The 27,886-nt window shown below is 39.0% G+C and overlaps 1 protein-coding gene across 1 annotated transcript in view; it reads left to right on the top strand.

Annotated features, from left to right (window-relative positions):
* Positions 1–27,886, top strand: part of LOC128512999 (CUGBP Elav-like family member 5) — a 216,171-nt gene that overhangs the window by 105,331 nt on the left and 82,954 nt on the right. Inside the window, exon 3 of the mRNA XM_053486577.1 lies at positions 4,431–4,479. Coding sequence (XP_053342552.1) covers positions 4,431–4,479 — 49 coding nt within the window. The remainder of the gene's footprint in view (positions 1–4,430; positions 4,480–27,886) is intronic.

Genomic DNA, 27,886 nt, shown 5'->3' with positions numbered 1-27,886 from the left:
ATGGAGTGCATTGAAGGAGTGAGTATTTAGTAATTCAGGCCAGACAGATGCTTTTACAGCAGAGATTTTTGCTCAGATAGTCATAAAGTGCCCCACTGTAGCCCTAATGCATTACTACTTGAGAAACTATTTTTAATCTGTTTTTATTTGTGATTCTTTACTTCTTTTTCTTTTTCTTTATTCCTTCAAGTCTTGTGTTTTCATTTGGCCAGATTAAAATCTGTTGAGTGTACCGGTTCAATATGCAAATCTTCCCATAGCACTTGACAACCAGCTTCCTCTGTTGTTTCCTTTTGTTTTAGGGCGAAAGGAAAAAAAAATATGCTTGACGCATTGGAAATCAATCATGGTTTTGCATCGCATTTTAATTTCCTTAAACTCAAAGGAACTTTGGTAATCAATCTTCAGAAAAGACAGATGTTTATGCTTCTTGAATAATCCTGATATTCAGGCAGCATAAGAAGAAGAAAAAAAGTGTTTTCTAAGCTAAAGTTGAATGGACTTGAAGGTTGAACCACAATCAGATTGCATCATTAGATTTCTGGGTTCTGAAATTTGTACGTACAAATACATATAATTAGCTTTGAGGCAATAAGCATATTATCTAATAGCTAAAGTAATGATGCCCTAGGAGTATCCATTTAGCTCTTTGAGCCCCGTGCTTACAGTACGTAGTGGTTAGATCGATCTATCATGCTTTCTAAATTATAAAGGAAAAGAGATTTGGAGTTCTGCTTTACTTTCTACAGAACCCTTATTTGAAAAGCTCTCGTATTCCTTCCTAGACGTTCGGTCCTATCGACTCAATGTGTGTTTGGAATGAATAGGCGTGCGAGATGAGACGGTGTGTTCCCTGCTATACTAAAGGATGCCATGTCGAAAAAAAGATTCTTTGCAAACAGTCCCAGCTGCACCATAGGCTATGTCTGAAAGCTTAAAGTGTGTATTTAGACATGTTTGGATGTGCGTAGTGGTAGGGGTGTGTGTGTGTGTGTGGTAGATACGGGGCGCAACGCTCCAGTTAGCGCCGCTGCTAACTTCCTGTAGCAGCCCATCGTAGCCGCCGCTTCCTGTTGTGCTTGTGCGGCATGAACCGTGACAGCTCACTACAGGGAAGCATTTCATCATCGCAATGGCGCTACGGGCGAGCGCGGATCTCACCCGCTGTTCCTTCCAGTCTCTCACATGTCTCCCTCTATTTCATCTCTATTTCTCTACCTCTTCTTCATGCTCCTGTTGTTGAATCCTGCAAGACAGGGAATGCAATTTCCCCTTTTACACACGTGAGAGCTCCGATGAATCGAATTCCACCTGCACACTCTAATTAGAATATTACATTCGACTGGATTCGAGATGTAAGATTTAAAAGCCTCCTCATTTGGGCATTAGACGGACGAGAAAGCGAGCCGTCTCATACCCGATTCCATCTCCTCAGCCACATCGGGGTGTAAACAAATGCAAATGCATCATCCACGAGTTCTCTCCCCTCTCGCTCTCCGCTTCACGGCACACACTCCTTATTCATGATATAAAGGGTGACTTCATGCCTCTGTGCGCGACGAAAAACAACCTGGCGTGAGGGCAGAAAAGAAATCATCAAAAAAAAGCAGGAGAGCGATCAAACAGAAGGTAATTGGAGAGAGAAAATGATGGAGTAGTAGTTGATGGGACCATGGCACGGGCAGGGGTGGCTGTTTGTGTTTTGCATGGTTTCAAGCACTATACTACTTCTTTTTCACCTTTACGGAAAAAAAAAATGATAAGGTAAATACGAAAGTGAGAAACCTCTGATTTAGTAGTCTTGACCTGACAAAGTGTCTGGAAGTTAATGCTGCTGTGCCTAATGTTTAGATGTTTAAATGTCTTCCTACACCCTAGACTTATCATGCATTTCCATATTAATACCTCCCATGGAGAAGATATTACAATGCTCCACGTCTGATTGCTTTTTTCCTTAAACCCAGCATAAGATGGATTTTCATTGGGTGGGACTTATTTGTCAGAATTTGATTGTCTTATTAAGTTAGTGTTTCAAAAAATCCATGGAGTTTGAGCTAGATACCAGCCTGCAGTCAGTTGTGGAGGTTGCTTGGCCCACTCACCTGCACCAGCTGGATGCAATCCTATTAGTTCAGGAAGATGAAAATTTTGTTCAAGCAGCAATGGCGTATGCTTTGAAGGTGGAGGCGGTGTCTGGATTGACGAGTCTATAGTTTGTGCACATCCCTGTAAGCATTGTGACGCGTCTTTGCTGATTTTATTTGTACTAAGCCAGAGTCTTATTACATTCTTGTTGTCTAAAGTTGGGGCAAATTTAGAAGTGGGGGTAAATGAGCATACTTTTTAGTAATAGATGACCTGACCTTACTGTACAAGAGTATAAGTCAGCTATTTTTTAGATAGAATTTATGCATATAAATATTTAAATATACAGTGGTTATAGAGAGCACATACCTGTTCCATAATTATGTCATTAGTACTGTGCATCACTTTGTGCCAAAGTTTATCGCCGGCCGCTGCTTTTCAATTTAATTCAATTTTATATTTAGATCGCTTTTAACAATTGACATTTCGCAAAGCAGCTTTACATAATCAATCAAAATTAAAATGCTTTAAAGCCTCCGAATGGCGCAGTGGTAAAGCACTCACCCTATCATCTGGAGAGCGCTGGTTCGAACCCCGGGTGATGCTCTAACCTCTCACAGCTGGAGGCACAGAGAGAGCTGATTGGCCGAGCTCTCTCAGGGGGGAGGGATGAGAGGTACTTGCGCTCCCACATTAATCACGGCTCTACAGCCAATCAGGGGCGTCTGTGAGCTCGCGCACGCGAAAGGAGCGGCTAGCGCTTTCCTCCGAGTGTGTTACTCCGCCCGAAAAGATGCGGTCGGCTGACGTCACGCGGTTCGGAGGAAACATGGGATAGTCTTCGCCCTCCTGACTGAGTGGTAGTAGTAGCCTTAATGTGGGAGCCCCCTAGTGACGGGGAGGAATTGGCTACGACTAATATTATAACCCCAAAAATATATTTAAAAAAATTATAATTAAAATGCTTTTACGCTTTCTTCTGGACATCCTGAGCTTGTAAAGGATGCATGCATGTGACAGTGTACTCCAGACATGTGCTCTAACGTCCATGATACGCATGTTCGTATCTTTGAAAGTTCATAACTCGAATGTTTGTATGAAGGGGACTAACTGTATTTTGTGTTTTTCACACTGTTCAACCCAAATTCATAAACAAGTCGCTGTAAATAAAGCCAGGTACCTTGAAACTGTTAACGTTAAAATTCTAACTCTTGCAGTTGGATGAGGTAATGCACTGGGCATTTGGGTGCCTTTCGCTTATGACCAACATTAACTTTTTAAGCGATTTGCTCTGCATTGGGTTTTCTTTGGGATTGGACCAGACGGGCTATCCTTTGGTCCCCGCAGGCATGGGTGAGCGTTGGGTGCCCATGATCCTCTCACCAGTTTACTGCTGTATAGTTGGCGACCTGTATTTCTGTTAAAGTCACGGCTGATCAGTGTAGACCGAACCCAGCAAACATTTGGATGTCTGATGACCGTTAAAATGACGTCCCTTCGACACGTCCCGTCATGGTTGAAAAATAGTTCCAAAATGAAAGTTGAACGGACATGTTTGACATTATCCGATTCACAACAGCTGTCATAAACGGTCATCAATCATCCAAATTTTTGCTTGGAGGGTATGTATTAAACAACACTCAGCTAAAATCAGAGTAACAACTATACAGTACATACAACCACAGATAACTGTAGACGTGTACAAATGTCTCTGAATGCATTTTGAGGAAATGTTCTGTGTCACGTATTTTCACCAATTAATGCTGTCCTACCGCGATTGTTTTTGGCCGGGGACACAACGCCGCCGTCGGACCAATGTTGTCTGAGTACCGATCCGAATTGTTCCAATACAGCCCACCCTGTGGATTTCATCCCACTATCAGGACGTCTGATAAGGTTGTAGACATGACCAGTGCTATCTATGGAGACAATAAATCTGTTTCAATCCCAAAGCAGAGATTGTGTAGGATGTGAAACGATGACCCAGGATGGAAGTGCATCATTTTATCATGTTTTCATTAAAGAGAATCATAGTTATTAATAATAATACGGAGGATCAATACAATCACAAATAGGTTCATATTTATAACCAATGACACAGCCAGGAGCCAAAAAACAGGAAGCGATGAACAGGGAATTAATGCTTGGGACTGCAAGAAATATAGTTGGCAAGACTTTGTGAAGATGAATGGTGATATCAGTTGGACAGAAACAAAAGCACATGATATAAAAGACTGTTCGAAAAAACATTGGTTTTAGTTTCCATCTCGAGATTAACCTCTCTCTCTCTCTCTCTCTCTCTCTCTCTCTTTCTCTCTCTTTCTCTCTGTCGATCTGTCTTGCAGATGACACGGCCTATTCAGGTTAAACCAGCTGACAGCGAGAGTCGTGGAGGTATGTCCAAATCTATTACTTCTTCTTCAGCTAATCTCTTCCTCTGTCTTTTTTTTATATAGGTTTTTTGTTCCTGATGTTAGCCTTGACGTAAATGATCCTGTTCTGTTTGTTCTTATATTCTTTCTCTCTCTCTCTTTCTCTCATACACGTTACACCCTCCTTTCCTCACGCTCCCTTTTTTTTTACCACTCTCACTGTTTTTATGTTTTTTCATTCTTGATATTAGCCTTGACCTAAGTGATCTTATTCCATTCGCTCTTGTTTTTTTTTTCTTCTTTCGCTCAGTGACTGACTCACTCATTCTCTCTTGCCTGCAGCCTCTCTTGCTCTTGCACTTCTTCGCTTCATCTCACAAACTCACTTTCTCTACATTGCACCCCTCCTCCCTCTTCTTTGCTTTCCCTCTATCCCAGTTTCTCTCTCTCTCTCTCTCTCTCTCTCTCTGTGATGGCTGTTGTGGGATTTCATTTTGACTAAAGCGATTGCATTATTGAGTGAAGAAGTGTGTGTAGGCCACATCCTGGCCCTGCCAAGTGCATTACCATTAGACAGTAAATTAAAAAGTCATTAGAGGAGAGAGTGTGACTGGAGCCTGGGATTTCACAGCCCTGCCTGCTTTTGTTAAATATACGAGAGGGATGAGAGCGGCGAATATGAGGAAAGACGACTTCTCGGTGCACAAAGCGTGATCAATAAAATAGCAGGGACTCTTGCCAAGATCGTCAATTCTCTCTTCTTGCTTTTGCTGCTCCGTCTCTCTGTGAGGGCGGGGCGGTATGTGCGAGTGTATGTGTATAGGAGCGGAGGCTGTTGTTTGTCAAAGCTCAGGTCAACTTTGAAAATTGCATTTTTTTAAAATGAAATATTAATGAAATGATCATTTCATGCAGAGTACACAGCAGCCAAACACGCCGCAAAAGGAGTTTGTATTTCTTAAAAAACTGACAAATCGCCATCTCATTAACAGTATATTCCCGCCCCATGCCCAGGATAACGTGGTTAATAACAGTGTTAATTAATACTTTAAAAATGTTATTTGATTACATTACTGATTATTACATGTAAAAAGTTTTTTTTTTTTAAGTTACTTTGAAAACATCACACTGCGTGTGCCCGTGATGGGCGTGCGCCTTAACTTGTTGTCACTCCTCGCTCACTACGTAGGCTCCCTACATAGGTGCCCCGTCTTACCTTCTGCAGGTGGGCGAAGGGGCGAGATCCCCAGGTCTGGCCGGCTGGCGTTAATCAATGTGAATGGATATCGGGCTTTCTCCGTGTCAAAAATCCTCAGGTTTTTTCCCTTTTTCTCCTCCTTTATCCCTTCTCCTTCCTCGTTTTATCTAAATAAAATTACCCCTTTTCCCGTAAGACCTCACCTCGTGTCTGTGTGTCTGTGGTGCCACCCATGCAAAAAGTGCGAACCTGTTACAACATCAAACTACAAAGCTCTCAGACTATTGATTACAGCGCATGCTTGTTAACTACGTTGGCCGTGAAGTGTAAAACAAATTAACAAAACTGAAAACAAAATAACTAATATCTGACTGGCCGAGAAGTGCAATACAAATTAACAAAACAGAAAACAAATTAACAAATTCAAAACCAAATAACAAAACCCAAAACTATTTTTTTTGAGGGGGTAAGTTTTGTTATTTTGTTTTTGTTAATTTGTTTTCCGTTTTGTTAATTTGTATTGCACTTCTCGGCCAGTCAGATACAAACCCGGAGAAAGGTAGGTATAGTTAGCGAATGAAATGCTTACCGCTGATTGGACGAGACATCTGTCACTCAAGATATACAGGAAGTAGGAACTTGTTTCTTTATCTTTGTTTCTTGTGTGTTCTGCTTCACTTTAAACTATGATGGCCGTGAAGTGCAAAAAAATTTACAAAACTGACTTCAGGGCCACCATAAGTACGCCATATTTGAAACCACAATAATGTTTGCACATTCAAACACACACAAATCTACCACTACTACAGTACTTCCTGTATATCTCGAGTGACAGATGTCTTATCCAATCAGCGGTAAGCATTTCATTCGCAATCTATACCTACCTTTTCCGGTTTGTATCGGATTGGTCAAGAAGTGCAATACAAATTAACAAAACGGAAAACAAATTAACAAATCCGAAAACAAAATAACAAAACCTCCCTAAAAAATAGTTTTTGGTTTTGTTATTTGGTTTTGAATTTGTTAATTTGTTTTTCGTTTTGTTAATTTGGTTTTGAATGTGTTATTTTGTTTTGGGTTTTGTTATTTTGTTTTCAGTTTTGTTCATTTGTTTTGCACTTCAGGGCCACTGTAGTTAACTGATGCTGCTACGCAAAATGTGATTTTTAAATGCATTGAACACACATTTGTAATACGTTTGTAACGCTAGTAACGTAATGTTATTGACATTGGTAACTGTAATCAAATTACATGCATTTAAAATCTAATGCGTTACATTACTGCGTTATCAGGAAAAGTAATTAGATTACAGTAACGCGTTACACCCAACTCTGGTTACTAAAGATGAATGAATTAATGAATTAGTAATTCATTTATTCACAAAAAAAAATCAGGAAATTTAAAAACAAAAAACATCTGCCGTCCTATTCACCATGCACTACAAAATGCACTATGCCAAATAAAATGAGGGTCCGTCACAGAAAATGACTGTATCCAGTAAGCACCTGGTAGGAACGAGACTTCATTGTGTTAATCAAAAGAGAAAGAAAAAATAAGATCAGTAAACAAAACAGTTTCCATTGGACATTGGCCCATTTTTAAGTATCAGTGCAAATACTAATCTTTTGTAATCTCTTAGCTCTGGTAGCCCTGGTGTATATTTTGCTGTTTGTTCGCTTGTCCTTGTCCAGTGGGTGAGCCTGAAGAGAAACAGCAGCTTAATGTACAGTAGCAGCAACCTGTAAAATGTTTTATAGGGACTGTGGGAATAATATACTGTACTGCCCAGCAGTGTGCTTATTAATGGAAAAGGAGAAAGAATATAGTTCCCACTTGTCCCATTAAATCGTGTGTATGTGTGTGCGTGTGTGTAAGGGTCAGTCAGGGTTGGAATAGCATCTCAGGATTTTTAAGATCTTGGGCTGCCACTGTTTCATTGTCTTACCACATACTGTACCACGGACATCCCAGATGGTTAATCGCATGTTTAGGATACAATCAAAATGCAATTAATACTATAGATCTAAACTCATAGCTTTCAATAAATGTTTTTAGAACCGCCACAGTGGATCATCCAACGTGGCACTGGTAAAACCCTTCCTGACGCCACCCTCCCAATTTATCTGGACCTGGGAAAATACAGTACAGAGATACAGAGAAGGTGTAGGTAAATTACAATGGCGCACTGCTTTCGGTCAGATCAGATTGGAATGTCATGCCGGTTCGCATTTATAAATACAAATGACTGATACGTCTTTGCTCGCGCCATCTGGGTTTGATTGAAACTATTTAGAACGATGTCAATTAGATTAAAGAAATATTGTCCATTTATATAAATAACTACTGTGACACGACTGTGACTGATAAGTTGCACGAATCTTCAGTGTACAACAGATAAATCAGCGCCAGTTTCATTTCTTCATACCATCTTTTCTGTTTTGTTTTTGTAAGTGCTACAAAGTAGTGTTAGCACTTGGTCCTAATAACTGATGATAACACTTACAATATAACAGATATCTGAAATATAAAAGCTACAGTATACACTTATCCCACTTATTCTTCCTTTCTTTCTGTTTCTTTCTGTGCATTGTGGTTATCTTCGTTAATGACCAAGTTTTTTTTAATATATATATATATATCTTTTACATCGAATCTGAGCAGCATGCACTTAAGTCAAAAATGATAAAGCATCAGAGCCAATTATAGTCTACTGAAAAGAAACCAAACCATATATTGTGTATTGTAACCAGAATGATGTCTTTGAAAACTATTACAATCAGTGGAACAAGGGCACCTTCAGCACCGGGGAAAGAGTCCAGTCTCTGTATTGGTTACGCACATACTGTACACGACGTCTCTATACGGAAGCAAGATATTTTCAGTATATTAGCAATCACAAGTCACTTTTACACAGTGGCTAATTGCTTCACATGTCCATCATGGCTGCTCATTAAATGTGATTTTCCACAGGACAACGCAGAACAGCACAGACTGTTTGTATAGTAGATCTGCGGTTTAAGCATGATGAGCATGAATTCGGTCGTCCTCGCTGAATAGGTGGATCTAAACGTAGTGATGGGCTCGAATGCAATCACGGAGACATGAAAATGTCAAAAGCAAATCAGACCTTGAAACTTTTTCCACTGTGACTAATATAAGATGGAAAACGAATACAATCAGGGTCAGGAAATGGACCTGAATCTGCGTTTCCATTGACTACGATCAAGTACGAAACCTGGACGAAAAATGATTTGGGAGCGATACTGTATGATCACACTTTAAAAAAGCACATGGCTGTTTTACACTTTGCAGTTAAGAAAAAAAGATGCCAGATGCAGCGCAGTGGAGAGATCTGATGTGTGACATTCAGTCATTTATTCATCTTCAGTAACTGCTTTATTCCGCTCAGGGTCACACTGATGTTTGATGTTGTTTTCTTTAATGAAATGAAGACAAATGCTCATATCTTCATCCAGCCTGACTGCACGCGCACAAGTGTCCTCTGTGGCCTTGTTTATGTTCTCATATATCTAGATATACTAGACTAGACATGGATAGATATAGACTTACTTCCAAAACATGTGACTTAAATCCGAACGCATCCAGGAATATGTAAAACTTGTATTTCACTACATCTACTATGGATTTTTTTAATTTGTCAAACATTCTTGATTTAAGGACAGAATGGTCAATCAGATCCAAACATCCCCACGCTTTCCTGAGTTTAAATGCATTGTTACATCTCAGGATTGACTCCACTTTCCCCCCTTCTCCTTTCGTCTGTCTCTCAAGAGGAGAAAACAAAACAACAACAGCTCTTACCTTTATTTGAAATTCTACCCCTGAAAACTAGGATCAATGCAGCAAAGCTTCTACAAGGGCACCTCCAGCACGGGGGAACGAGTAAAGATTCTCTCTATTGTCTACTCTAATCCAGGACTTCTCAGGACTCATAGGGACTTATCCGAAATGCACATACGCAAACACACACACACACACATGTGCACGTGCACACATTGATTCGGATTAGATAGCCTTTAACAAAATCGTGAACTAAATCGGAGCTGCAGTAAGTTATTGTCACTTCATTTTCATTCAAATAAAAGTAGTGATGAAAAGCAGGGGGCGTGGCCCAAGTCAAAGTCTACTGGGAAAGGCAATAGTTCTATTGAAAATGAATGAGTGAATGAATGAATGAATGTAATGACGTTGCGATCACCTCCACAAGTTTTAAAAGACTTTGTTGAGATAACGTTGAATGAACAACCCAACCATTACAAATGCAACCATAAAACAATGAATTTGGAGCGCCTATGCCAAATTTAACCCTTAAAGATTAAGCAGCACACATCCGTGCCAGCAACATAGCCAAGGTTAATGATGACAAAAAAAAAATACTAGTGGTTGTATGGAAGCCTTGCTCGTGCGTGTTATCAGGGAGGTTTCAGACATCAAAATGCATATTTGGGTTTTCGGATATCTCAGGTAGGACCAATGTTATCATTATTTTTATGTCAATTCAGATGCAAATTATATACAAACCAGTCACACAAAATCCGACCTTTCATTCTAAACCCTTTAGAATGCTCTATTTAATAGAAGTATGGAACAGCTTCCCACATACAGCTTGTGTATCTCATGTCATGCATCTCTTAGTGTTTTAATGTTACATCTCTGTTTCATTTTCCTTATAACCAAGAAGTATATCTAATCTCTCAAATTACTGTACTGTAATATTATGATTACAGTCCAAACTGCATCACGTCCAGTTTCACAGAACGCATGGAGACGTTAAGAGGGTTTTTTTTTTTTTTAAATACCCTTTTGGCTGCTTTCCAATTTAACATTTCAGTAAATTGCTTTTGCTCAGTGTTTTTTTTTTTTGTGGTTTTCTTTGTTATGTACAGTACACACATTTACTAGCTTGAACATCATGATTCTAAGTGGTTCAGTGGTACATACACGGTCTTCTCATCTACAGTGACTGGAGTTTATATCCCGTTTAGGACATCAGTTATGGCATGTTGTTTTTGAAAGCATTCAGTGTTATACCATCGTCATGTATTCAAAGTTGTTTCAATGTCATTTCATTAAACCTACAGTAATACCAACGTTGTGGCAACATCCGTGTTGTTGGCAAATTTTAGGCCAACTACAAGGCAAGATTTACGAAAAAACAAAAAGAAAATAAAAATGCACATTATAATGATTTGAAACACATTGTCTGTACATTTCTGTTGGGTTTATCAGGCCGGAGTTGCGCTGGTCAGGAAACGCTGTTCCACACTGCCACGGTGGCAAACCCACTCCCCTTGCTTTGTCATAAATGATATTTATCCTTCGCTCGCCTTTCTCCTTGCAACCCAGCACACAGCGACGCATCCAGAATACCAAGTGCTTTTTAGCGGTCCAAACAAAAGAGTCTCTCTGCATGTGTGTCTCCGAATCTTAGCTGAATGGAGACGGCCACTTAAAGGGGCTTTTGTGCCTTTGATGTCTTATTCTCAGAAAGACTGCTGGCTGCACACTGTATGTATAGATGTGGAGTGTAAGTGTATATATGTGTGTGTGTCTGTGTGTTTGAACAGAACGGTGCATTGCAATCAAAGTGAATGACCTCCTAATTGAAGTTGTTATGGGCAGGCAAGCAGAAAAAGGCACACGCTCATGCACGCAGACACGCCACAATTATATAAGTGTGTGTCATATTCACCAACGTGAAAGCTCACGCTGAGATGACCTTTGAGAGAAATGGATAGACACAGACCTCTGTGGTTGTGTTTCCTGGGCCGCATCAGTATTAGCTAGAGAATTATTGGGCGTTTGGAATGAAAGTATTAGCGTTGACTCGGATTAAAGCATCTACACTCATAAAACGCCATCAGGACATCGATAGGCAATTACGTTTAAGAAGAATGGCTTGCTGTTAAGATAAAAATGAAACTGTTGTCCATTGTCAGTAGCTTATCAGGATGGTTGATGCACTTTAGTTTTCAATCTAAACTAAATAATTCTCTTTAATAACACAGCCCTGTGTGTTGGGTAGCTGAGCTAACTATCATGCTGAGAGCTATCCAAAAAATCACCACTTTAATATTCCATAGCTAAGAAGTTTATAAGTTTAAATTTATTAAGTTTATTATAATTTTCTCTAATGAGACAATCATATTTGTTTGATGGTTAGTTTAGCTAACCATCAAGCTGATACGAGGTGGTATCAAAAAGTCTTGAGACTAGTTTTGTAACACACCAACAGATGGCAGGTGTGAACAGAAACACCAAAAGTAAGTCAGTGTGCCAAAAGACATCAGGAGCTGTGTAACTGGTGCTATTCTGGAAAATGACAAGAGATCAGAAGGACCTTCAACAAGTTAAACCCCAAATCCCCGCGTAGTAGCACATACTGTACTAGCACAACTTTATTACTTCTTAGCTAAATAAGTTTACATATTTGCCCCAATGACAAAATCGTATTTGTTTGGCCGTGATTGAAATCAGCACATTACTCCATAGCTAATTAAACAATGGTCTTTAATCCTGTTTGTTTGTTAGCAAACTATTGAGAAGATACAGTATTACCGTATATTAGCTATAAATATAAATCATTGTTTTATCATTAGATTAGAATAATTGAGCATTAGGGCCTCCGAGTGGTGCAGTGGTAAAGTGCTCGCCCTATCATCCGGAGATCGCTGGTTCGAACTCCGGGTGATGCTGTTTTCCTCTCACAGCCGGAGGCACAGAGAGAGCTGATTGGCCGAGCTTTCTCGGAGGGAGGTACTCGCGCTCCCACATTAATTACGGCTCTACAGCCAATCAGGAGCACCTGTGAGCTTGCGCATGCGGAAGGAGCGGATAGCGCTTTCCTCCGAGTGTGTTACTCTGCCCCTAATGGTGCGTGAGCAAGCAGTTCGAAAAGATGCGGTCGGCTGACGTCAGGCGGAGGAAACACGTGATAGTCTTCGGCCCTCCCGGCTGAGTGGTACTGTAGTAGTAGCCTTAATGTGAGAGCCCCATCTCTTTAGTCGTCTCTTGGCTACGACTAAATTAGGGGAGAAAATTGGAAAAATCCAATATATATATATATATATATATATATATAAAAGTAATATAAAAATATATATATAAAAGAATAATTGAGCATTATTCAACAGTTTTTTCCGACCAACTAATTTGATTGGATGAGAGGCATTGTGATAATGGACAGTAACAACACTGTGACGTTTAACCATATGTACAGTATTACTCTGTGTCCGGGGTGTTCTTCGATCATTTAATTGAAGTTATAACAATTACTGTCAGATAACATTCAAAACCTGTCACAGAAGGACTTTCAGCAAGAAGACGCATAGTGACAAAACCTATTATCTTCTTAATAATTGCTTCTAAGTCGTTCCAAATTGCATCTGAACCATCCATATTGTTTTATTCACGGCTACAAAGCTTCTAACACAAGGTTGATTTGCAAATCGCTCTCCAGCCCCTGATCAAGGGCACTACTTGGTGTGTTTGACAATGGATTACATCCCCTAGTGCACTCATTTCTATTTAGTGCTATTTGGGCTTTAACCCTGGAACCTGTCAGTTAATGGAGCTGATATTCTAAAGCAGAGCAGTATAAAGTGGAAGTAGTGAGAGAAACTTATGAGATTTACAGGACCGTCCACACTTTCCATGGTTTATTCTGCTCACAAAGTACCGTTAAGAATTTAAAACTACTTTTACCCCTGTTGAGTCGCCAGCTCTGGCAGTCACGGTTAGTTAGTTCCAGCTGTCGCGGAAGGATATGCATTGGCCGAGCAATAAAAAAAAAAAAGGTTAAATAATGAAACAAATCATAATTTGTTAATCATACATCATGTTTTTGGAACTGTTGTATAAAAGCAAAATTGAGCAAATCATGCCGTATTGCTGGATATAGGACGGCTGTGACGCTTACGATCACCACAGCACTCCCTTTCCTGTTATATTGCTTTAAATTATGTTTTTAAAAGATATTAAAAATGATAGCATGCCTGGGCATGACTTGAGCTGAAGGAGGATATACTGCTTAGCATTGATGCTATGATTCCATGTTATCCTTCATTCATTAGCCTGAATCATATTTTTAACTATCTAATGCTTTTAAAGCTAACAAGACTGTTACATAAACAAGCCACATGTGAATATAATGAGGGGTATATTTCCTTTTTTTTTTTTTTCTTCTGTTGCGAGAAAGGGTGGATTTTCTCTCATTGCAGCATTTTTGCACTCTCATTATAACTAGTGCTGGATGAAATATGCATGTCTTAATGGTTTCACTCAAGTGCCAGAGAAATGTCTTGGCATTTTGCTATGAAATATTTAGTTGGTTTTTTGTCTTTAAATCCCATTTTTAGCCTTAAGCTTACATTTGTAACTTTACCCAACATGCTAATGTGGCTAGTCATAAAAAGAAGCATTAGCATTAACTGTTTTGTGTGTTTTTGGCTAAGTTCTTACCCTAGGAAGCAATCCAACAAACAGACATGTTTTTTTTGCTAAACTATTTTACCATGCCATTAGGCTAGCCATCAGATCTTTTATCTTTACTATTGGTTTTCTCCAGCTTAACTGGAAAAAACTGTTGAATGTTTAACTAGCAGATATGGCTAAATGATACCGTTGCTCATTGAGCTAAAAAGTTTCCTGTTTTTTAAACCGTAGATCATTAGAGCATGTTGCGTTTTTGTGGGTTGCGGTAATTGATCTGGTCATTTCTCGTTCAGCAGTCAGGAGTCTGCATTCGATATTAGCAGAAAGGACCATCACTGTTTGAACCTTGCATGTCATCTTGATCATTAACAAAATGCCTCATACATTATAAACCAGACTGTCTGAGTCGCTGTACTTATGAAAGACAATGGCATCGATTGGATTGCTGACAGATGTATTTATGGAATATAGATGGAAGTTTGCATTAACCATGCATGGACACTAAATGCATATGTGTGCGATTTGGTTCTGTTATATTGCCCCTTTGCTGCCATCTTACAGGGTTTGTGTTTACTGTGTAATTATCACAATTACTTTAATCATTTAAATGATTAGCTTGCTTTTTTTGCTATTTGAGGTCAGGACAACGCCATCCTGAGGTTGCCACTGTTTTTAAGCCAATCATATTTGTTTTGTAATGTGTTTTTCTTCTGATATTAATGTTTTCAAAATGCAATAACTGTCGTTATCTGTTTGTTCTTGTAATGTTTTTTTTGTTGTTTAGTTTTTTTATGTTTTTGTCTGAATAATTATTAGTTTTACATGTTGTCCCGAACAACACATGGCATTATAATGAATATTGACACTTGCATTACAACATAATTATACATTTCAATGAATTATGTATTGCACATAACACATTTTTTAGAATATAAAAATGCTTGTGCGGGATAATTACCAAATTGCAATAGATTATAAAAACAGTTATAATAAATCTACGAATGTAAGTTAGTTAGAAAACAAGAGTTAGAAAATAAGGCAAGTGGCATTGCATTATAAACTATAAGAGTCAATAAAGTCAACCGCTTAAATTGATTGGCATATATGTATTAAAAAGTGAAAAAAAAATTATCAATTTGAAATTAACATTAACCCTTTTTGCTATAAAAACCCTAATCATTATTATTATTATTATTATTATTATTATTGTAAAGCAACATGGTTACAATGTCATATTTTCAGCTAGCTAATGTACAAATATATATTTATAATTGTCAGATTTAATACCAGGGGCGATGTTTTTCTATGTTCAAAATATGCATTTCTTTAAATGACCACTAGGCTCCAAAAGTGAGACAAGCCTCATAGACCTTCATTGTTAAAATGTCTAACATGACAATAGAAATAAACATTTTTCAACAAACGTTTTTTCAAAAAGTAAACAAATGTTTTTAGCCTGGAACAAAAAAATGGTATTGGTCTCTACAGATAGATTTTCCAATAATGACAGGTATATGTGGGTGAATTTAAGGTAATGTAATTCATCAGTTAAAATCACATAAAGACATGAACTTTGCATAATTAGGGGCGTGGTATATTTGAGTGACAGCTGCATTACAGGTGTTAAACTGCTAGCTGTCTGCTATGTGTCACTTGAGCACTTTTGTACCAGACTAAAGTAATGTTAGCAAGCAAATTAATGATTTTCTTTCATTTCTGTTTTTAAAATTTTTAGCATTTTAGCTAAGCTAACACAAGATAGCTAAGATAGCTAGTTAGTGGTAGCTGAGTTAAGGAGGCATGATCCAACCAACAGGCAAACTCTGTTCTTTTTTCCCACTTGTACAGTACATTTATAGATTAACCTGGGTTTAGGCGGAGTCAGCTCCGTTCAAGATCACGACAACCTGAGTTTTCGAAGTTGATCTTCCAAACCTACTGTATGGGTGATGTCACAAAGGGTTTGTCCAGTGCTTTTACAATCTGTGATTTTATCTGTAGCTGTATTTATGGCCCTTGATGTATTACTCTCTTCCACACCATAGTTAAACAGGTCTCTTGAAAAAATATATTTTTATTTGTCTATTTATCTACAAGATGATAGTAATCCATAACAAGTATTCTCATTTCATTTGGTGGGTTTGAATCATGGATATACAGTATATTTGAAGCCCTTTGTCTAGTGGGTTTTCTTCTATTATGTATAATTGCACAGAAATTATTTTTTTAATATTTAAATGTTAATAATACTGAATTAAACTCAGCATTTAAATATTTAAAGTATCTGCAAAATATTTGACTTTTCCTTTAAAAAGTCAATCACAATTTGGTTTGTAGAAGGCGTGTCATGATGCTGTACATGAGTGTGTATCTGAACGCTTAAATGAGGGAGCAGACTCATCCGACCCGAGGCCAGATGGACGAGTAACATCAATCATTTACAATGAGGAAGATAATTAAAGAGCAATCGATTTCTCTTAAAAAAGAAAAGTCTCAGATCTGCCAGTTTTTTCTATTATACTATTTGATGCTGCTTTTTAATTTAGGGAAAGAAAGAGAGATCAACAGAAAGGGAAAAGTGAAACCGTGAAAGAGAGAGAGAACAAAAGCGCTTGAAAAAAAAGGGAGTGAAATGATTAGGGCGCTGTGGCTGCGGTGGTTTGTGTGTGAGTTTTTTCTTCCTCTCTTGTATCCCCTTTACAGAAGGCTTGGTACACAACGATAAAGCCACACCCACAGCGGTTTAATTAGGGGTCTAACGCCGGATCACTATCTATATCTGTAGGTGATGTCTTTTTGTGAGTGACTGCTGACTCAATATCTGTGTGAAAAATCTCTCTCTTATCAAATGACAGCTCGCAAGCAGGTAGACCGAAGGCTATCATGTGCTTTCTCCAAGGCACGTGAAGTCAGCCGATTGCATCTTTCTTTTCGAACTGGGGAATGTAACACACTCAGAGGAAAGCGCTATTAGCCCCCGTCGGCCTGTGTGAGCTTGTAGAAGCCCATAATTGGCTAGTGCCGCTATGATTGATACGGGAGAGCGAGAATGCCACCCCCCTTAAGAGCACAGGCAATTTTGCTCCCTAGGACTTCCAGCCACAGATGGATGTCGCATCATCGAGATTCAAACTCACGATCTCTGGATGATGTAGGACACTTTTTTTTTTTTTTTTTTTTTTTTTGGTCACACCACTTGGGAGCCATGATATTTTCAAGAAACGTGTTTTAAACCACCCTTACAATTCGGAACAGGAACACTGCATGTGGACCTTCATGTTAATTGGAAAGAGAATTTATTTAAAACTTATTATTTAAAAATACTTTTTTTTTGTTTTATTTGTATCTGTATTTGTCCAAATTAATTCCATCTATATGAAATGAATACAAAGATGAATATCTTAATTGCCATACATTATTATGTAAGTAGATTCTGGGCGCATTTCCCCATAGTATATTAATATTCAGGCGGCACTGTGGCGGAGTGGTTTGCACTGTGGCCTCGCACCTCCAGGGTCAAGGGTTCGATTCCCACCTCAGGTTGGTGTGTGTCGTTTGCATGTTTTCCTCGTGCTTGGAGAGTTTCTTCCCACAGTCCAAAGACATGCAAATTAGGCTAATTAGGCATGGATTGGCACCCTGTTCAGGGTGTACCCCACCTCATGCCTAAAGTCTCCTGGGATAGGCTCCTGTACAGCATATGCACTGCAGTTGATGAATGAATGAATATTAATATTCAGGTATATCCCTAAGACAAACGAAACATACATAGTTTCACAAAACAAAGAATGGCGTTTTTGTCTTTAGAAGAACTGCCTTCACAGCTCGCCATACTGTATCTGTCTGTTAATGAAACCAGGCATTGCTGTATGTTACTGTATATGTATGTCATAGCCTGCAAAGTACATGGTTTGTATTCAACTTCTTGCAATAATATTTTCCGCTCGATATTTTCCACTATGTTTTCAGACACCGCTACGAAATAGTACTGGTGTTAGATAGCTTACAAGCATAATCAGGTGGTTTTGCTTATTCGAATGAAAGCATAAAGCCAAAATGACCCCTTGTGGACTTGATTTTTAAATCTATTGGGACTTGATGATTTGTTTTTGAATCTATACTCATTCCAGAAGTACACTGGTTATAAATTAAGTGGCAGACAAGTTTACTGATGCTAACGCTGATTTTGCATTTGAACAGTATTAGTCATATTGATTTAATTGTGTTGAAGGTTTCATGGTATGTACTGTATAACCAACTCGTTTGTAGACCGTTCCATTGCATTGTGCTCTAACGGTCACCTTTGAGTTTTGACTACGTTTAAATGGCCGTTTGCCCGAGCTGAACGGGAGAACCCAGGAAGGAAACACTAGCAGGCTCGCTTTGTGATGAATGGCTAACCGCTGTCCTACAAGCGGAAAAAAGTCAGGCTCCGGGTCATTAGCAGTGTCTCCATACTGATTACCTGACACTTTATTGCTGTTATAAAACAAACCTTCATTCTCTTCGCTATTGATCTACAAACCAAGCAAATGGGCCAATCGCGCCATAAGTCGTGACGCCGCGGTGAGCGTTCAGGGCCGGCATAAGTGGAGCTCTGTCCCATTTTGGGCCAACGCAGGTTGGAAAAAAAAAAAACACTCACCCATCATGGCACTGCTAATGTTCTTGGGAATGAAGGGTAAAGGCTTTAGAGAGGTTTTACAGTGCGTTTGGGAACCATTTCGAGCTCCGCTCCTGAAGCTGTGTCTGTCTCATTCAGATGAATGCCAAGGAGGAAGCCTGAGAAAGCTATAACAAAAGACTTAAGTGATGCTGCTGCCACCGTTCACCTTTTTATTCTTTCTCCTTTTACTCAACTCCTCTGTAATTCATATTTCAGAGAAAGGTAAAGGCTTTGTTGGGTTTTCTTTGACTGAAATGAGCTGAGAGATAGCAGCTTCAGGTTCAGGGAAGAAAAAAAAAACTAAAAAATTGTGCAGGATGACTCAGACAGGTGCCTTCACTCGCACGATCGAAGACATTCTTGGGTTTTCTCCAACTAAACTGAATAGCCGTCTCACCACATAGAAACCGAAAGCAATACAATGTCCGTGGACGCTGATGCTTATTATGCATCCAACATAGAGGCCTTTATTATTCTCTTTGAAAGTGTATGATGAAAAAAACGATTCACAATGTATGAACATACAGTGTCCTTAATGTTTAATGAACTGGACATTGCTCTGTTAAGTACTTTGTGACTAATTGAGAGACTAATTGTTATCTTACTTTATGGAATGTTGATGGAGGGAACGAATAAATAGTTCCAGCTAAATTGTGCATTGTTTTTGATGTGCCAATCTCTCTTACATACTTGAATGTATGTATACAGGGACCTGCAGCCTATCTCAGGAGACTTAGGGCACAAGGCATGGTACACCCTGGATGAGGTGCCAAGCTATCACAGGGCACACACATACACACATGCTACGGGCAATTTGGGAACGCCAGTTAGCATAATCTGCATGTCTTTGGACTGTGGGAGAAGACCGGAGAACCCAGAAAAAAACCCACCAAGTACGGAGAGAACATACTGTACAAACTTCATGCACACTGACCCAAAGTGGGAATCAAACCTGAACCCTGGTGGTGCGAGGTCACAGTGCTAATCACTAAGCAACCGTGCCACCTAATAACCTCGCACAAATTGATATTTCCTTTAGACGGCATCGAATGAAAGATTTTCTGATTTTAGTAAACAAAAATATTTCCATCTACTTGTCTTTACCCTCCTTCAAAAAATGAAAATTTACATAAGATATATATTTACATGAGATATATTCCCTTTATTATAAAACAGGATTTGTGTTAGATGACTTTGTTCAGTCTAAGCTAATGTAAGTGTCTCGGAAACGGATAAATAAACATTTAACTGTTAGATAGGTATATAACTTATTAAATACATTTTTTATCTACAGTATTTTTTATTGTACAGTGGGTTTAACGACCATGTGATGTCTGTGGTCTATGTGGAGACCCATAAACCCTTAAGTTTAAAAATCCAGCACTAAAGCCCTTTTTCTACATCCTAAATGCCATGTATGGGAAAATATAATTTTCCTATACAACATCCAAATAAACATCCCACCGATACTGATAGGCCCATGTCCATTTAACCGAACAGCCAGTTTTGTTCAGTAGCCGTTCTGGCTCCAGCAGGCTTCAGCAATTACAGTATGGTAAAGTTCATACAAAGGGAAAAATGTAAGAAAGATTTTGCTGCTTGTGTTTGGAAGCTGAAATGACAGAGCCAGCCATGTGTAACGCAGCACCCAGGTGCCAGTCTCTTCCACTTACTGCTGGTCATCACATACTGTAAATCACTATGGGTTTTTTTTTTTTTTTTTAAATACGCAGAATATAATAATTGTCGGAACATGATCTAGGAAATAATCTAATTATATAAATGATCTTTTTATTTAAAAAGTAAGAAAAAAAAATCCAGATGTGCTGTATTAATAATAAGGGTGGAAGCCATATTGTTAACCAAATTAACAAATTAATCAATGGTTAACATGTTAATTGCAATTAGGATCAATTTGTGCTGCAGCAATATTTTACATTCCTTTAAATTGATACTCCAGTGCTTGCCATCTTTCTGTTCCATTCTTCATAACGTGTATGTAGGGTTGTGAGGGGCCTGGAGAGCATGACGGGGACCTTAGGACAGGCGTGCCAACTAGTGATGGAAGTCAATAACCATTCCATACTGTAATTGATCATTGGTTTGAGTAAAACAGTTGTTGATCGATTACTAATCAGTTTACCTGCACAGTACTATGCTTCTTCTTCTACTACTGTGTTTTGTAAAAATCAATCCCACCACCAATGACTAATACTACACCCAGAGTACATTAAACATACATGCATTACGCGCATAAGCAGTTATTACTGAATATATTATTAGATTATATCAATAATATTATATTACTGGTTCAGCTTCTAACGGCAGCATGTGGTGCTTCTAATGCACGTGACTTCCGACTGAAGTGTTTTTAAGTGTTGTGTAAGCGTGTGTAATAAGTGGGTTTGAGATTAATTTACTTACATCTTTGTCAAAAAAGATATAGATATATTGGAGTCAGTATGATGATGAGTCAGTCACAAGAATCTCAACTCAAAAGAATCCTGATTCATAACTGAATGGTACCCCTTCCCAATAGATTGCTTGAAATGGACAAAAAAAAACATGACCATCAACTATAATTGTTGAGCATCCCATTAATAATGCCAACCCATCGCAAGGCACAAGCAAACACACACACACACACAAACACACTCTTATATACTATAAGCAATTTGGAAACACCAACTAACCTATACTACATGTCTTTAGACTCTGGGAGGAAACCGGAGCACCCAGAGGAAACCCTGGACAAACTAAAAAACACAACCCATAGCCTCTAATTGTCTCGAAAGGATGTTCGATATAAATTCGAAATGTACCATGAGTACAGGACAATCTTTATAAATACAGTAGCAGTTATTGTACAAACTTCCGATTTGATACAGAAAATGAAAATCGGCTTTGTGAATGTATAACACGATTTCTTAAACATTTCTTTATGGAAGTCAATTTGGATTTTTTCATCCGAGAAGACTTCGAACTTCACAGAGGTTTTTTATGGTTATGTGTGAATAGAGTAGATACATTTACAGCTCAGAAGGTTCAGTCACAGCTTTAGGGAGCGAGTGCCCTTTAGGGCTGCAATGTAAAGTGCGAAAGGCTTTCGGGGGGTAATGCAGTAGCTACACTGTTAAAGCGCAGATAGAGAGAGAGGTTAACAAAACTCAGCGACTCAGTGTTCCACCTCACTAACCACTACTTTATAGCAAAATACCACTCGCCAGAAATGGAGTGGCAGGAAGGAAATGAAACGTGTAAAGTCTAGATGCTGTACCACCGCGAAGGTCAAGGTGTAAATGTGAGGCTGTACATACAAAGAAAATAAATAAAAAAACAAGCACAGGCTTTGAATAGGGGAAATATGTGTTGTGAGAGTATAATATACTTCACTAGAAGTATGGCTGCTGCACATTATAGTATCCAGATGTTTTTTTTTTTTGTCTATTATGGCACTAATTGATGTTAAAGTTTGGGGTACATTATTTAAAAGTTAATAATAATAATAATAATAATAATGAGGGGGCATGGTGAAATAGTGGTTAGCACCGTGGCCTCGGGTTCGTATGTGTTAAGTTTTCATGCTCTCCACGTGTTTACTGGGTTTCCTTCAGGTGCTCCAGTTTCCTCCCACAGTCCAAAGGCGTGCAGACATGCCTAATTGGCATTTACAAATTGCCCATAGTGTGTGTGTGTGTGTGTGTGTGTGGCCTTCGATGGACTGTCCCCCGTCTAGTGCCCTGTCTCGTGCCCAAAGTCTCCTGGGATCTTCTCCAGGCTTCCCCATGACCCTGGATAGGATAAGCGGTACAGTTGATAAATGAGTGAATTATAATGGGCGATTCCATGCAAAGATCAACCTTACCATGGGAAGTAAATGCAGTCATAATTCATACGGTTCCCACCATTCTGTATATACAGTAAGGAAATAATAGGCTATTAGGCAAATGCTAAAACTTACTTAACGTTTTCATGTAAAAAAATATATATATAATAAATAAATGCACATATAAATAAATGCCTATCGTTACAGTTAGGGCTGCATAAATCAATTAATAATAAATGTTGCGACACTATATTGGGATTGTAAAATAAACTACAATATTTACCTATTAAATGTAGCAATTAGTATTCAGACTTGTTCATATAGACTGAATTATACGATCTGAACGCTCTCATTCAAAGTCACATCACCGAGTATCGAATACGTATTTGTACTAAGACTGCATACGAAAGTGACTCAGGTCTGATTTGAATCACTTCAGACTGGTAATGTGATCGTAGCCCAATTAATACAGTATGTGGCAGGATCGGTGATTTTCTTGTTTCTTTAATATTTTCTTATCTGCAAGTGCTTTATACTACGTATATGAATCAGGTATATAATATTTTATATGTTCGAGGTTCTTGAGTCATCCAGAGAAAGTTTAGCTCCAGCTGGATTTTGCTTCATGATGGTTTGGATCTACACATGCTGCTCCTGAGCCCCCAGTGATCCAGACTCCCTTTATTCATCTCTGTGCTGAACTGGACTTCATGATAACTTGGACAACCTCTGTTATATTGAACTTCCAGCAGCCTAACACACACATGATGTTATATAATTTCTGTTATCCGTTTGCACCCAAATGAGGATGGGTTCTCTGTTGAGTCTGGTTCCTTTCAAGGTGTCTTCCTATTGCTGTCTCAGGGAGTTTTTCCTTCCCACTGTCGCCGCCGCCCTCGGCTTGCTCATCAGGGACAATCTCATTATTATCTAGACACATTTTTTCTCACTCATACACACTTTTCATTTTGTGAAGTTGCTTTGAGAAAATGACCATTGTTAAATAAAATTGAATTGAATTGAATATTTTACTAATTGCGCGGGTTTATATTGATTTTTGTACAATTAATACTGCAGCACTAGTTACAATATAAAATCATCACAATGTCCATACCTTCATATTATGACTATGTTTGGATATTTTGTTATATGCATTATAATCGTTCATATAACGACCTTAGATTATCATCCAGCCGTTCATTTTACAGCCTGATTTACGGAAACCGCTGTTAATTATTCACTAGCTGCAATGAAATAAGAAGAGGTGCTGTATGGAGTTATGAGTGTGAGGATGCAGCTCCCGGATTATAATGAACTCTTGTTGTGTCAAGGTTAAAGGCGTAGTTTTTTTTTTTTTTCTTGTCTTGCGCAATATCGATTGGCAGAAGTTAATTAAAAGTCAGGATGCTGTAGCAACAGAGGATAATCACAAGGTGTCAGTGGTGATGTATTGTCCAGACGGAGATAGTCAGGGGTGTCGGTTATGTCGACCACATCACGTTATTATATCCACTCAACTCTCCTGTGGAGTAAAGCTGATGTAATGTGAGTACATCACATGAAACCCTACTTGATAAAACTTTTTTTTTTATTTTGGTTCCCATAACCACAGTGAGCAATGCTTCTGGATTTTAAAGTGTTTAGAAGGAATAGCAATTGGCTGCATATACACCCACACACCCGCACACACACACACACGCACACACGCATACGCTTCCACCGTCGTATAAAACACATCCTAAACAACAAGGGGAAAAAAAAACATCTTCACAAAGAAAGAGCGAGGTGCTGTTGAGCTTATTCCCAGGCCTCGAGTTCTTGCTCTGAGCGACGAGTGTGTTTGATGAAGGTTCGAACCTGAAAGGCTTCAGGGTTCCTCGCTGACACTCTGGCATCCTGGAGTTTGTAGGACAGCTATTTAGCGTTATTCCCTGATGAAAGCCAGATCTTCAGAGTGTTGCGTCAGCGTGGAATATGAAAGGCGCAAACAACAGTGAAGTTCTGCAAAATGAACCCCGGCACTAAAGAAGATGGAACATGTTTGTTTTAGCCTGTCAGCTGTGTAAATTGTTTAAGCCTATTCATAAGCTTTCATCTGCAGCTGTCTTTCCATTTCCAGTTCCCTCGCACTCGCTCTATACGCTCTATAAACAGAAACCTTAATCCACCTGGATGATTTTATTTCCCCGATGAAATAAAGTGCGATACTGTATCGCATCATAATCATGATAAATCACAACAATAACACTGCTAATTAGAGATTAAAGTCTGTTTTTCTTTTCTTTTTTTTCCTAAGACTTGTTTAATCTTCCTGTCTTTTTCCTCGGTTAATAATTCAAGTCACATTATATATTAAACATATGGCCCACTTCACACATTACATATTTAACATATGGGCTGCTTCAAGGTTTTATTTAGTACCTATGAAAGCATGCAGCAGACGTCGAGTGTTTTATAGAAATGCATAAATATGCATTAATAGCAAGTATCATCTCACACACACACACACACACACACACATGCACACGCACATGCACATCCTGTCCACGTGTCAAAATTAGCATGCACGATAAAGGGCCACAAATCAAAGGTTCTAGTTATTGGAATGGAAGTACAAATCAATCATCAAAATCTATTTCTGAGAATCATTTTGAAAAGCATTCTGTACCTGGAGCGTTCAAGCCAAACCAGGACGTGCGATAAAATTCCTTGTGAATGAAGAGGTAAAGCCGATGGACATTTACAGAAGACTTCATGCCACAGTACGGTGATGAGACTCTTAGCCGCAGTAAAACATTTCAATGATGCAAACGTTTTAAAGAAGATCTTTTCTCCGTGGTTCCAGGTGAGGTGGCACAGAACCCACTGCTATCATTCCAGTGAACAGATAATTTGTTGTCAATTTGCAGAAGAGACACATTTGTCTTTGGGGACTATACACACAATTGTTCACGAACACCACTCGCACATTACAGGAGCTGGGAGTTATTGCCACATCACCATACAGACCTTATTTCATTGCCAGCCATTTCTACATGTTTAAGCCTTTAAAGGAGTTCCTGAAGGGCCAGCGTAGGCAGTCAGATCATGGCTCTGGTGTGAGTTCTGAAATACGTCTGTGGTAGCAGAACAAGTGCATCGATCAGATAACCTGGTCATTTAGTACCTTCAGGTCATCAGCTGACTTTGTTTTATTGCCCCATAACATTGCTGTGCCTACAGTAGACCTGACCAACTGAAGCAACTCCAGATCATAACACAGTACAGTAAGAACTATCATGGGAGCATCGCTTCTGGCTCCGATGCACTCATCACTATGGTATAGTGAGCTCATTGGACCGCATGACTTTTCTTCATTGCTCCAAAGTCTAATCCTTATGTTCCCTTGCAAACTTTTTTGATTCATCTCACTAACAAGTGGTTTTCTTATAGATACATATACACAGCTGTTTAGTCCCAATCCTGTGAGTTCTCCGCACAGTATGTGTGTGTGCATGGAAATGCTATTACTTTCACTTTTAAACATAGCTGTGTTTTCTACTGTTGATTTTTACCATCCAACTTCATCAAGCATTAAAGTGATTTTTGATCACAATCATTAACGATGTTTTTTAGGGATAGTCCTTAACCCAATTCTTAGTTACAGTGAAAATCCAATTAAAGGCATTTTCGAGTTTGCTTGTTTAAATCGGGGTGATTGTGGGGGCGATAGCATACAGTATGACTTACAGTGATTTCATCCTTATCGGATGATTCAATAAGCCCTCGCGATCCTTTGTCCTGAAAGAGTCCACTCCCATTATCCCATTAGGATAGCAGTGTTCCATCATGGGAAAAACATAATCAGTCTGAAGAATTTGGTATTGATTTTCAGGACTTGTTCTTGTAGGGTTAAACCTGGGGCTTTGAAAATACTGTATATATATTTTTCTCCTTAACTCAAAGTCGAACCTTTTTAGAACCCCGAACTGTATAAATAACCTTTGAAGAAGTCGTTTCTACATCACACCTTAATGATGTACTGTACAGTAGGAGATTGTTCTCAGCTTATCATTTCTTGCTGAGCAGAGAAACTTTTTTTTTTTTTTTTTTTACAGCACTATGCATTAAGGCAGCGTGGGATGTATTCCAGCTGAGCGAAAGCATGTACTTTTTTTCCTTTTCTTTTTCTTTTTCGAGGAAGACCTTGTTTAAACCCGATCTAGAGCCATTCAGAGTGCAGTGAACCATTGAACCTACTCATGCAGCTCGCCGGCTCTCAGAGCGGCTGCATTGCTCTTCGGAACCTCAGATTGCTTTGAGTCCCTTAATGCTAAAGTTTAGCTCAGACAACAAGAACACGCACACTTGGTATGATGCTCAATGCTTCGGTCACCACCAGGGCCATTTAAACCACTGTGCGAAGGTGTTAATGGGAAAGTCGTCATGGTTACCTCAGATGAAGTGCTGGATTTTGGACAGGATGCTGGCTTTCGCTTAGACTCCACCCATGGAAGAACGTACAGTACCACACGTTAAGGCTTACATTAAGCAACCGGCACTTTTCATCTTGTACATGAATAGAATAAAATCATACAAGTGAAGTGTGTTCTGGGGAAAAGAAAGTGTTTACCGGGTACAATAGGAAACTTAACACAGGGTCACCAGAACACAAATAAAACACACACACAGCAAATCACAGTAGTCCAGACATGTGTGCTTTGCTAGATCTAGGTCACACACACACACACACACACACACACACACAGAGAAATGATAGCGTCAACCATTTTGCATTATAATTAGTTTTTTTCTTTTTTAAAAGGTGGGTTAAGTGGGTCAAGTCCTCATATTCCTCACTAATTTACTAGTGAATGATGTGGATCATTGGTTAGGTTCTCCAGGGTCCGGGTTTGATGCCCTCCTCGGGGTCTGTGTGCATGGAGTTTGCATGTTCTTACCGTGCTTGGTGGGTTTCCCCTAGGCACTCCAGTTTTAATTGCAGTTCCCAAATTGCCTGTAATGTACTGTATGAATAAGTGCGTGTATGTTGACCAGAGGTCCTACCTAATGGGTTTACAATGGTCTCTATTGGCCTTAACAGTCTATAGTTGAACCCCAGAGGTTCCTAGATGGATGGATGGATGGATGAAATTCACACAACAAAAAAAATAAAATCTACAAGACGATTTACACAAAGTGGAATTCATTAAATTTAATGGAATGAAAATGCAAAAAATTGAACCCAACATTATGTTTTCTGTACACAATATTTGGTTTAATGACGTGACTGTCCTCAGCTGAAA

This window comes from Clarias gariepinus, chromosome 25, assembly GCF_024256425.1.
Source record: "Clarias gariepinus isolate MV-2021 ecotype Netherlands chromosome 25, CGAR_prim_01v2, whole genome shotgun sequence".
NCBI classification, from domain to species: domain Eukaryota; kingdom Metazoa; phylum Chordata; class Actinopteri; order Siluriformes; family Clariidae; genus Clarias; species Clarias gariepinus.
This window is presented reverse-complemented; position numbering and strand designations above follow the sequence as displayed.